The sequence below is a fragment of the Rattus norvegicus genome, chromosome 1, assembly GCF_021556685.1.
Source record: "Rattus norvegicus strain SHRSP/BbbUtx chromosome 1, alternate assembly SHRSP_T2T, whole genome shotgun sequence".
NCBI classification, from domain to species: Eukaryota; Metazoa; Chordata; class Mammalia; order Rodentia; family Muridae; genus Rattus; species Rattus norvegicus.
This window is the reverse complement of record NC_141534.1, coordinates 188,347,501-188,361,053: the sequence shown is the minus strand read 5'-3', so window position 1 is coordinate 188,361,053 and position 13,553 is coordinate 188,347,501. Positions and strand designations below refer to the sequence as shown.

Sequence of the window (13,553 nt, the reverse complement as noted above, 5' to 3'; positions counted from 1 at the left end):
AAAGAGTTTGTGAATATATTTGCATATATTTAGAGTGTGTATTTATTATTATGCTATTTGCAATAAGGAGGACCGAATTCATTGATATTTTTCTCAAAGGGCTGGGGTTGCTGTTCGACACTAGTACACTGGCCTAGAATGTAACAGTCTCTGAGTTTCAATCCCTAGCACTTCAAGAAAAAAAGTCCTTTCAAAAGGACTGAATTGGTGCTGGCGAGGCAGCTAAAAGGGTGAGGTCACACTTGTGCAAGCATGGTGACCCCACTGGACTCCTGGGTCTTGAAGGTGGAAGAAGAGAACCCAGTGCAGAGAGTTGTCCTCTGATCTCTACACGAGTGCCAGGGCACACACACGTGCATAGACACAGTAACTGAATAAATAAGTAAATGTAAGAAAATAAAAATAACTATAACTTGTAATGGGGGAGGGGAGAGGAAAATGGTGCTCAGATCAGGAGCTCTAGGCCATTCAGGGAGAGTTTGAGGCCACCCAGAGCTGCATGAGACCCTCTCTTACAATGCCTAAGGCTCCTGCCTTTACTCCCAGCCCTCAAGAGGCAGAGGCATGGTTAGTTTCTGAGTTCAAGGCCAGATTGCTCTACAGAGCAAGTTTCAGGATAGCCTGGGACACATGGAGAAACCCTATCTAGACCCCCTCCTCAAAAAAAGCCTAAACCACTGTGGGGAGGTTGGAGGTGGATCTCGGAGATAGGAGGAGGAGCAGAAGTAAATAAAATCAAAATTCTTGATAGCATAAGATTCTCAAAGAATAAACGCTTCAAATTAAAAAATGACAGAACTTCAACCAACCAAACCAGAAAATGCAGAACTCTGTCCAAGGTGTAGACAAGAAGTCACCCATCTGATCCTGTCCTAAAGCAATCCCTGGTATTCTTCCTTAATCACTCAATCAAACAATCAATCAATCAACCAATCAACCAATCAATCTCAAACTCTCTCCCTCTCTGAACTTTACATAACTGAATCCTGGGGCTGGGCCTTGTCTCACATGGGATAAACCTCCTCTGAGGGAAGACTGGGGTCTCCTGAGAGGGTGATTCTGCCCTGCCCCATGGCTTGGGAACGGGGTTACTGACAGAATCTGACATTTCACAATACATACTCTGTACCTGCTAGGGCCTGTTTTTTGAAGGAAAGCCAGATGGCCATTTTGGTTAAACAGCTCAGGTTACCATGTCAACGGTAAATAAATGAAAAATAATACATATTAAGTGCCAAAGGAAATGAGGTTAGAAACTAAGCCATAGTCTTTCCCTGGACCCACTCCCATGGCCACATTCTGTGAGCAATGAAGACTTAAACTGCACTGTGCCTGGTTCAAAATGTTACCAAGGGCTTCTTATTTATCTACAAGTTAAAGGGATGGTGGGGCCATCAAATAGCCCCCGGCCTGCAATTAGGAGTTCACTCATGGAGTAACACTGAACACTGACAGATGCTTGAGGAGTCTGCCGAGAGCCCAAGGAACACATAAAGAACTCCACAGAGTTTGAGACTGGAGGTTTCACTGACCAAGGCCTCAATTAGAAGTTTTAGGCCACTGGTTCTCAACCTCCCCAATGCTGCAACCCTTCAGTACCTCATGTTGTAGTGATCCCCAACCATAACATTGGTTTTCGTTGCTACTTCCTAACTGTAATTTTGCTACTGTTAGGAATGGTAATGTAAATATCTGACAGGCAGGATATCTGATATAGCACTCCCATAGGAGGAGGACAGTGCTGAGAACAGTGGTTTTAGGCAGAGGCATGCAAAGCAAAGTCTGTTCTAGGAGCTTTTGAGGTATGTGGTGGAGTGAACTGAATCCAGATGTTGCTCCCAGATTCTGAACTCAACGTTGAAGGTCTGAGGAGTTGGAAGGATAGGCTATCTATCGGGATCTGTTTCTGAGGGAGGAATGTGAGCTGGGGTTACTGCAGTAGTTTTTCTTAAACTTTTTGGGAGCTGGGGACACAACTCAGTGGTAGTGGGGAAGGTAAGTAAAGCTCAAGGTTTTGTCCTGGAAGGAGAGAAGACCATTTAAAGAGAGATATTGTCCTATCATGTTATCAAAACAATGAACTCCAAAGAATGAAAATCTCCCCAGGAATCCCATGCTGGGAAAAGGGGAAGGCTAAATTCCAAGTGCCAGCCAGAGCAGGGGTCTACTTCCCAGGAAGAGATTTCACACAGTTCTGACAACAGACCAGCTTGCAGATACACCAGAGCCAAGACACAGTGAGTCGGTCACCTTTGACCTCCGGCAGGGGGCGATAAGTTACGCCTACCTCTATTTAAACCTTCTATTTAAACCTAAACCTCATGTGTCAGGGCCCCAGAGACAGACTTAGGGGTCACTGGACCTCTTATTTGTCCTCTGCAGTGGGGCTACACCGAATAACGCCCTCTCTTTAATTGTTGTATTAAGGGTGGGTAGCTTAGCTAGCTTGTTGAGCTTAGGGGGTGGGGTATTGGGGATGAAAACCAGGGCCATGCCGTGCTAGGAAGGCATTCTTCCTGTGAGCCACATCCCTAGGGCTTGAAATGTTCATAGATACTGTTTTTTAAAGACAGTTACATAATAATGTCACTCACTTTAATGTCTCTCTGTTAGAACCATGATGTGTCATTTAAAGAGGCCCCTCTGCCTGGGCTTGCGAGCTGTTTGCACACTGAGCCCTTCTGGCTGTCTCTGGAGATGGACACTGGGACAAGGGAGAGCTTGAGGTGGAGGACATTGGGGGTATGTGGCAAAGCTGCCTTGGGATGGGAAGCAAGATAAACTGGAACCTGCCCTTCAGGGGCCCCACAAACTCAGAGGAGACTGAGTTATTTCTGGAGCTACGTGCTGAAGAGTGACTTAAGCCAGAACTATTGCCCCGAAAAGGGAAAACAAAAAAAACCAACAACAACAACAAAAAAAACTACCCAACGTCTGTAAGAACTAAAATTACAAACTTTCTTAAAAAAAAAAAAAAAAAGGAAGAAAAAAAAGAAGAAAATGAAAACAAATTCTGAAGTCACAGAATGGTTTTAATTGCAAATCTCAATGTAGTGATAGGTAATTTGCTTCTAAAGTTAATTCATTGGCTACAATGACCAAATTAAGGTTAACAGCACTGTGCTTTAATGTTTTTATTTATTATTATACAGATTTTGAGGTAGGATAGAAAGAGAAACTATGGGATGTGGGAAGGAAAAGGAGCGCTCACAGACGTTAAAATAAAACTTCTCCTCAACTGAGAGCCAGGAGCCTCCCCCAGCAATGAACACTTCCTGTACAGTTGCTCACACGGAGTTAATCTCCTTTCCTAGACAGGTATTTTATACTAAGTAACAGTGCCCCCGCCTTAGGCCCGAACGCACAGCATCCTGGGTAAAGCTTCCGTTCCCGTTCCTTCCCCAGTCACCTCCCTGAAGACCTCCACCAAAACTGTTCACAGTGGAGAGGACCCGCCTTCCGTACTCGTGAGAGGGACTTTCACATCACCAGCTGTAACCCTGCAGGCACCCCTCAGGAAACGTCTCATTTACATTTCTAAGCGACCCAGCAAACCTCACCTAAGCCCAACAGAGCTGGCAGCAGGTACCTGCAGCACGTGAGCGCCTCCCCAGTCACAGCGGGTGCCTAAGGCAGGGCCTGTGCCTCCAACTGTCCCTACCACACTGAGCTCTGAGCCCCTCTCTTTCACACCTAATCATACAACCACACACACACACACACACACACACACACACACACACACACACACACGTGTGAACACATATGCTGCACACATATATGCAAAACAAAAAAATGAAAAACGTTTATTAAAGCTCCAATCCTGCTGGGCATGGTGGTGGTGCACACCTCTGATCCCAGCACTGGGAGGCAGGGGCAGACTGATCTCTGTGAGTTCGAGGCCAGCCTGGTCTATAGAGTAAATGTAGACCATCCAGAGCTACATGGTGAGACCCTTTCTAAAAGCAAAGACCAAAACCAATTCTGCTTCACAAACTGGCTAATCCTGATTCTTCTCTGTGTTGAAGCCATAAGTCAGGAGATAAGGTCCTTAAGGGTCTGGGATTCCTCAGACTTGGGGTGACTGGGAAGAGAGTTGCTTCCTGTTTCTCTTCCCTCAAACACTGACAACAATATCCAAGGCAGAGGACAAAGCGAGTTTGTATCGGTCAACAGATTCAGAAGAGGGCGGTTACTTAATGCAAAGGACTTTTGTGTGTGTTAGGAATGGGGAACCAGGACCTGTAAGGGTCAAACAAATACTCCGTTTCCAGCATTCAGTCAGTAATAAATAGTGCCATATACTGGAATATCAAATCAGAAAGGGAAGTGTTAAATATTAAACCCCTACAGTATGCACATATCTAAGGTGCCATTTCAAACACAATAGTTAACAAAAATTCAGCCTGCCTCTACTGAGGCTACCAGAGAATGGCAGACAACTGTTTGCCTTGCTGCACTCAGTGTTCGGCTAATATCAAAAACGTTATAGGCCATAAAGAAGGGCGATTGAATTGAAGCATGTAAATCAGCGCCTGAGTGCATGTCCATTAAATGGTTTTCAATAAAAGCAGGAGGTCTAATACATATGTTTGTCTGTTTTGTCTTTAAAAAAATCTTTAAAGATTCACCTGTGCAATCTTTATGTACGTGCATATATGTGCATGTATACGCCAGGTGTGTACAAGGGTGCCCGGGTCAGAAGCAGGGATTAGATCCTTTAGAGCTGCAGTTAGGCAGCAATGAGCAGGCTGAAGAGGGTGCTAGGCTTCAAACTCGGGTTGTTTGCAAGAGCAGCCGCTTCCCCAGCCTATCCTGTCATTTTTAAAGGCAAGGTCTCATGCCTTAGGCTGGTCTCAAACCAGAGATAGAGCTGATAGCAACCTTGAACTTCTGATCCTCCTGCCTCCACCATCTCTCAAATGCTGGGATCCTAACGTGATGTTAGGGATGGAACCCAGGGCTTAGCGTGCGCTGGGCAAACTCTACCAACGGAGCCGCATCTCCTGACCCAAATGCGTGCTTACTGAAAACCCAATGAGCACTTTATCGGAAGCCCATCAGCAAACCATTAGTCACTGTGTCATTGCATGCGTGAAGGGTGTGGACAGCGGTCCCCTTTATCTGTGGCTTCCCTGGTTTCAGTTACTTGTGGCCAGTGAGATAGCACAGAAGCGGCTACACGGACACAGTACCATCTGATGTCCTGAGAGAGAGACTGCACGTCCACAACTTTATAGCTTGTTTGTTCTGGTTTGGTTCTCTGCAGTGCTGGAGATCGTACCCAGGGCCTTGTACAAGGGCGGCAAGTGCTTACCAATGAGCTACACCCCAGCATGTAGCTTTTATTATACTATTTGTTATAATAGTTCTGTTTTATTATTAGTGACTGTCAATCTCCTAAGTGTTTAGTTTATGACTTAAACCTTTATCACAGGTATGAGTGGACACAGGGCAGAGGGTTAGGCGCTACTCATACCTCGTACATCCCCTACTGTCTTAGGATATCCAAGACTGGGGTCCAGACCTATAATCTCAGCACTTGGGAGGTAGAAGCAGGAGGTTCAAGAGTTCGAAGTCATCTTGGCAACACAGTGATTCTGAGACTTCATAAGACTCTGTCTCAAAAAACAAACAAGCAAAACTAAAACCAAAACCAACCAACCAAAACCCAAAAATAGGCAGTGGTGGTGCACACATTTAACCCCAGCACTGGGGACTGGGGGGGTTGGGGTGGGGTGGGGAGGAGGGAGGCAGAGGCAAGCAGATCTCTGTGAATTCAAGGCCTGCCCAGTCTACAGAGTTGAGGCTAGTTCTAGAACAGCCAAGGCTGCACAAAGAAACCCTGTCTCAAAAAAGTAATTAATTAATTAGTTAATTAATTAATTAATATTGAGCCCACAGTCAATCCCAGCCCTACCAAGGCTGAGGCAGGAGGATCATGAGCTCATGATCAGCTTGGCTACTTAATGAGACCCTGTCTCAATGATAACAAACCAAGAGAAGTAATTGTAGAAGCCAGAAAACAACCTTCAGAAACCTATGTGGGTTTTAGATTCAAACTTGAGTTTTCAGGTTTACCAATAAGTGCCTTTATCTGCAGAGTCATCTTGCAGCCCCAGAGGGCTTTCAATCTATTTAAAAAACACTGTTCCACAGACTTAAACCAACAGTCACCTCCCAGATTAATAGTAACACCCTCCCTTGCAGAATGCACAGCCAGGGTTTGGGGATAACTAAGACATCAATCAGAGAACCCCAGCTCCCCATCCCTTATAACAGGTGGCCACTCACCTTGAAGTGGAAGGAGCTGGCTGGTGACCCTGTGGAGCCACACTCCGTTTTCAGTAGGTTGTTGTAGTAGCCCTGGCCTTTGGAGTTGACATTCTGGTTGGACATGTGGTCATCAGTGATGGGGCAGATGAAGTAGCCCTCATCATCGTCACTGTCTGTGTCAGAGTCCCCATGGCGGCCAGCTCCGGAGGACCCGCCACCGTCAACACCTTCCAGGCGGAAGATGAGGTCTTCGTCTGCCATGTTGCGGGGGCGCCGGTGTTATCCCAGGGCTTCGCTGTGCAGCCAGAGTTAATGCGCACGTGCAGCCGAAGTTACTGCGCACGCGCAGCAAGGATGGTCCTGCAAAGGAAGTAGAGTTAGAGGGTGAGTGCCAGCCTCCAGGTATGAGGGTTGTCTAGGCACCTACATGACAGAGGTGATGACCGCATGCCAGAATGAAAACCCTATCTTTGGGGGAGGCTGCTGAAAACAAGCTTGTAATATATGGGACCATTTCAAATATCCTTGCCTATCTGCCCAGTCATTTCACTTCAGAGAACCCTTAACTGAGTGCTTGGAAACCAGAAGTACCTTGCAAACAACCACAGCTATTGTTTCAGGATATACACTGTATCGAATCACTTGGCTTGACGCCCTACAGAAACCCCCCCATTTAAGGACTACAATGCATGCTTAGTATACTAAGGCAACACCAGCTAGGGCCCTGGACCCCTGCCGTAGACCTCAGGCCTTGGCTGTTCTTCCAGGGAACACTGGTTTTTTTCCATTCGGTGAACACATCAAGTGCATTCCCACGTCAAAGCCTTTATACCTCTGTGCCTTCTAAACTGTGTTATTTCTCACCATTGGGATGGGAGCCCAAAGGATGCTACTTCAGAGAAGTCTCTAAATTTCCAAATCAAGAATCCTTGTTTAGTGGGGTTGGGGATTTAGCTCAGCGGAAGAGCACTTGCCTAGCGAGCGCAAGGCCCTGGGTTCGGTCCCCAGCTCCGAAAAAAAAAAGAAAAAAGAAAAAAAAAAGAATCCTTGTTTAATTTTCTTCTCAGTGATCTTCCTGAGTTGAAATTGTCCTGTGTACTTTCTTTCCTTACATTTATTTTTTTTCCCCTTTTATTGAAAGTAGATTCTTGCCAGGTGATGGTGGAGAACACCTTTAATCCCAACAGTCAGAAGGGCAGAGGCTTTGAGTGATTTTGAGACCAGTATGGTCTACAGAGGGAATTTCAGGACTGCCAAGACTACACAGAGAAACCCTATCTCAGAAAAACAAATTAAAAACAACCAGGGACAAAGATGGAGCAGAGACCTAGAGAATGGCCAACCAATGACTAAGGCCCATCCCATGGGCAAGAACCAATCCCTGACACTGGCATGAGATTCGCTATGCTTGCAGACAGGAACCTAGCATGACTGTCCCCTGAGAGGCTCCACCCAGCAGCCAGTGGAAAGAGTTGCAGACTCGCAACCAAACAAGACGGAGCTTGAGGAGTCTTATGGAAGTGTTGGGATAAAGATTGAGGGGCCCGAAGAGGACAGGAACTCCACAGGAAGACCAACCGAGTCAACTAACCTGGACCCTCAGGGGCTCCCAGAGACTGAACCACCAACCAAAGAGCAAGCTCAGGCCGGACCTGGGCCCCTGCACTTGTGCAGCAGAGCAGTATCTTGTTCTTCATGCAGCCCCCAAACAACTGGAACAACGGTTGTCCCTGCACTTGCTGCCTGCCCACCGGCCTGCCTGCTTGTAGTTTCCGAGCCTCTAATTGGACCATCTCAGTGGGAGAGGCTACGTCTAGACCCTCAGTGACTTGATACGCCAGGTGTTGGGGGGAAGGGGGTGGGGTTGACACCAGAGGGGGGCTGCCTGTCCTCAAAAGAGAAGGGAAATAGGGGGAGGACCTGTGTGAGGGGGTTCTGGGAAGAGAGGAAGCACTGATGCTGGGTTGTAAAGAGAAAAAAATAATTTAATTTTAAAAAGACATTTGAGAGAACAACAACAAAAAGAAGATAGATTCTTTTCTCAATCATATATCCTGACAATTATATGTCTTCCCTCCCTCTACTCCTCCCATTCCCTTCCCACTTCCTCTCCCCTGGATTTACTTCCTTTCTGTCTCTCATTAGAAAAAGTAGGCTTCTAAGGAGTAATAATAAAATATAACAAAATATAAGAAAAAACAAAACTATCGTGTTGGAGTTAGACAAGCCAAACAGAAGGAAAAGAGTCAAGAATTAGAAACCCATTCATTCCAACACTCAGGAATCCCATAAAAACACTACTCTGGGGCCATGATGTATACACAGAGGGCCTGGTGCAGGCCCGTGCAGTCCCTGTGCACACTGCTTCTGTCTCATATGAGTTCACATGAGCTTTGATGGTGTGGAGTTAGAGGGCCTGGTTTCTCCGTGTTCTCCATCCTCTGTGGCTCTTACACTCCAGGGGCTCCCCGAGCATTGAGAGCAGGGATTCAACAGAGATATCCCAGGTAGAACTGAGTCCTGAGTCCCCAGGTCTCTTCTCTGCATGATTATGAGTGAGCTTTATACTTATTTATTACGCGTGTACATGTACCGGTGTGTGATGGCCACAGACAGGAATAGAGATCAGAGAACACTGTGCAGGAATCGATTGGCTCCTCTCCTACCAGGTGGCCCAGGATGGAACCGGCCATCATGCTGAGTGGCAGGTGACTTTATCTGTTGAGCGATCTCGGAGGCCATTTTCCTTCTATTATCCACAAGCCCACTGGCTGGCTTAGAAAGTACCTGACACAGACGAAATGTTTGATACGCTAACCCTGAGAAAACGAACAAATGCCCTCACAGCTGTCCTCTGAAAGTTTCATCAGTAACAGTGAGAAATCACTAATGTCCCTAAGTGTCCATCAGTGAAGGCTTGTCATATAAATTACACCACTTCTTTCTACACAGTGAGGTACTGTGTGGTAGCTAGAAAGAGGGAAGTCTAGAACCCAGGCACACATCAAGGTGCTCAGAAGACAATGAAGCAAGATGGTAAGACAGAAGTCTCACACTCACAGGATCAACGGACTTTCAGCCACATGCCAAGATGACTGAATTTGCCAAGAATCGTCTTTAACGAATAGGGCTGAGAGGCCCTGCATCCTATCCTAAGCCCAGGACATAGAGGACAGCCTCATAATCTTGGGCTAAGGAAAGACGGGAGCAGCAAGAGGGATGGGGCCAGGGATGAAACCCAGAACCGTGCACATGCTCCAAAGTGCTCCAGCACTGAGCTACAGCCTAGCCTTGGTTATCTTTGACCTAAGTTTTACTATATATAGCACAGATTGCCCTTTAACTTGCTGTCTACCAGAGCTGGCCTTGAACTCACAATCTCCTTCCTATTACTGCCTCCCAGGTGCTTAGATTATAGGCAATTTGACACCACAAACAAGATTTCTTCAACATGACAGCCAAAGAGCAAAAACAAAAGAATAAATAATTAAAATAAAAAGCTCGTGCATATTAAGGGACACTAATCATGTAAGAGGAGGAATTGGAGAGATAGCTCAATGGTTAAGAGCATCCTGCAGAGAACTGGGGTTCAGTTCTTAGCACCCACATGGTAGCTCACAACTATCCATAATTACAGTTCCAGGGGACCTGATATCCTCTTCTGACCAGACACACATCAGGGTGCACATACACACAAGCAGGCGAAATATACACATAAAAGGTAAATCTAAAAGAGCCAGAGCCAGAGAAAGAACTGCAAGTACAGGTACAGAACAGCTGATTTTCTTCTCTGGCTTCTGTTGGGTACACATGGCAGGCACAAACACAGAAGGACATATGCATGCATGCACACACACACACACACACACACACACACACACACACACACACACACACACACACACACAGAGCGAAAAGACAATCCAAGAGATGGGAAAGAAGTTTTCAAATCGCAAACTCAATGAGGGACTCTACAAAGGACTCTTACAACTCCATAATAAACACAATAAAAATGGCCAAAGGATTTGAACAGTCATTTGTCCAAAGCCAGGCCTGGTAGTGCATTCCTCTAGAAATTTCTGTCTTCTAGAAATGGACGCAATAAGACACAGGCTTACGACTAGCTGAACTAGAGAGTGAGACGCTGTCTTAAAAAAATCAAGGGGCTGGAGAGATGGCTCAGCGGTTAAGAGCACCGACTGCTCTTCCAGAGGTCCTGAGTTCAATTCCCAGCAACCACATGGTGGCTCACAACCATCTGTAATGGGGTTGGGTGTGTCTGAAGACAGCTACAGTGTGCTTATATACATTAAGTAAATAAATAAATCTTTAAAAAAAATCAAAATAACAAAACAAAGCAAGCATCAACATCTCTTGGACCAAAGTTCAGTTTCAGCCAGCACCCATTTTTGGCTCACAATCATCTGTAACTTCAGCTTCAGAGATCTGACACCCTTATCTGGCCTCCACAGGCATATGTATACATTTGCACTCAGTGTGCGCAGGTGCACACACACACACACACATACACACACACACACACACACACACAGAGAGAGAGAGAGAGAGAGAGAGAGAGAGAGAGAGAGAGAGAATTTAAAAAATTGCCTCCCTCACACAACTAGCTGTTGTACCCACGAGATGTCTTCAGGGAGACAGAATTGAAAGTCACACCCCACCAGAATGGTGGAAGTTTAAAGCTGGGCAGTAATAAAAACCAGCAAGGATGACCAGGAATTGGAACCCACACTTGCTAGTGGGACTGTAAAATGGTGCGCCTGCTACAGGAACAATCTGACAATCCTGAAAAATTTAAACATGGGTTCCATGTGGTCCAGCAATTCTGCTCCTGGGATGCACTCAAAGGAAATGAAATGTCCTTACACCCGCTCATAAACAAGCTGGCATGGTGGATCACACCGGAAATCCCAGCACTCTAAAGGCTGAGCAAGAGAACTCCAGGGTGGAGTCCAGACAGGCCCACCGAGGCTACACACACACACACACACACACACACACACACACACACACACACACACAGACATCCACACACACACCGGCAGGGGAGGGGGCAGGTAGAGTAGGTTAGCAAGATGGTTCAGTAGGTAAATACACTTCCTGCACAAGTCTGGCAATGAGAATTCAATCATTAGAACTGACTCCTCCAGGGGTTGGGGATTTAGCTCAGTGGTAGAGCACTTGCCTAGCAAGCACAAGGCCCTGGGTTCGGTCCCCAGCTCCGGAAAAAAAAGAAAAGAAAAAAAAAAAGAACTGACTCCTCCAATTGTCCTTTGACCTCCACAAACTCACCACAGCATGTGTGTTCCCACATACACATCAGGTATGCACACACACAATTTAAAAAATCAAATTTACCACTTTTATACAAATGTCCATAACCCCATTCTTGTCTGTTCTTTCCAGACAGGGTCTCTCTGTGTGGCATTGCCTGTCCTGGAATTCTCTGTAGACCAGGCTGGTCTTGAACTAAGAGATTCACCTGCCTCTGCCTCCCAAACGCTGGGATTAACAGTGTGTGCCACCACTGCCTGAACAGTACCGTTCTTGTTCTGCCCGCCCACCCGCCCTCCCTCCCTCCCTCCCTCCCTCCCTCCCTCCCTCCCTCCTTCTTTCCTTCCTTCCCTCCTTTCATTTTCACTCTGGCTGCTTAGAACTTGCTATGTAGACCAGGTTGGCTTTGAACTCACACTGATCTGCCTGCCTCTGCCTCTGAGTGCCAGGATTAAAGGCATGCCCAGCAGTATATTCTTAATGAGTATCCATCAAGTGATGAGGAGATTAAAAACAAAAAGGCATAGCCACACCAGGCAGTAGTGTGCAGAATGAGTTACAGGACAGCCAGGGCTAAAACACACAGAAACCACACACACACACACACACACACACACACACTCATTTATTCATTCATAGTCATATAAAGGAAAGTGACTCAGCATAAAAATAAATACTGAATGAAGCTATATGTGAAGTGAAGGCTTCTATGGCCTGACCTGATGCCATGAAAGGGGAAGTAGACCAGAGCTTGCCTGAGGCTGCTGAGGGGAGAAGTGTTGGCAGGAGAAGTGAGGAATGGTGTACTGAAGGAAGGTCCTAGGCTGACTGTGGTATGTTTGTATTCTGTCAGTACAGTGGGAACTGCCCACTAGAAATGGGAGATGTGCAAGTTATACATTTCAGAAAAACCATTATCTGGAAGAAACAGATAGCCAAGAAAAACTGCTTAAATCCGAAAGGTGCAGGTGGCCAGGATAATCCTATTTCTGTTTTCTGTCAAATGACAAAGGGAAGAATGTTTCTGTGTGCATTAAAAGTTTCCACTCAGGTGAGGTGGCATAAGCCTGTAATCCCAGCAGCTAAGAGGCTGAGCCAGAAGTCAGACCAGCCAAGGGAATAGAGGTGTGTTCTCTCTCTCTCTCTCTCTCTCTCTCTCTCTCTCTCTCTCTCTCTCTCTCTCTCCTTCCCCCCCCTCCCTCTCTGTCTCTCTCTCTCTGTCTCTCGTCTCTGTCTCTGTCTCTCTCTCTCTCTCTCTCTGGAAGGAGGGACATGGAGGGACATACTTGTCACAGTTTGTGTGTAGAGGTCACAATGATTCTCTTTTTCCACTATATGGAGTCCCACGATCGAACTCAAGTTGCCGAGCGTGTGCAGTTAAATGCCTTGCCCCATCACCGTCTCTACAGCTTGCTTGGAGACAGTGTCTCTCTATGTATGCAGTCCTGGCTGTCCTGGAACTCACTGTGTTGACCAGGCTGGCCTCAAACTCAAGAGACCCACCTGCCTCTGCCTGGCCTCGTGTTAGGTTTTGACTCAGCCATCTCTTTCCTCTGAGCCTTTGGCACTTTCTTAACAGCTACTAAAACAGGGCATACTTTTTACATTCTAACTCAGAACACGCTCCTAAAATAGAAATTAAAATCTCAGAACCTTTGCCTTCCTTGACCAAAATGTACCCTTGCTATTTTTTTTTTATTTAACTTGGGCCTGTTGGTTCTGTTTCTCTTTAGCCTTTTCCTTAATGTGTTAGCCACACATTGATTTCTCCAACTCCCAGGTTGAAACCCCATGTCAGCTGCCAAGTTTGTTTTTACCCTCAGTCACCAGCTTGGGACAGATGCCAGAGCCACCTGATCCTTTTTATGGCTTGCTTGCAGCTCCTAGCCCCAGTGCCTGCTCTGTCCTAGTCAGCCTTACAGATCAGAGCAGTGTGGTGGTGTCTATAACTGCCAGCAGACTCAGCCAGTGGATGGCTTCAGGGG

General features: G+C 46.4%; 1 protein-coding gene across 7 annotated transcripts in view; it reads right to left on the bottom strand.

The window, feature by feature from the left end:
* The window catches only part of Eef2k (eukaryotic elongation factor-2 kinase), a 63,653-nt gene that overhangs the window by 38,587 nt on the left and 11,513 nt on the right, over positions 1-13,553 (bottom strand). For 5 of the 7 annotated variants that reach the window (NM_012947.3, XM_087634592.1, XM_087634537.1 and 2 more), the window contains 1 exon segment: positions 6,295-6,636. In NM_012947.3, the coding sequence (NP_037079.1) occupies positions 6,295-6,537 (243 nt within the window). In that variant the 5' untranslated portion in view covers positions 6,538-6,636. 7 annotated transcript variants of the gene reach the window in all.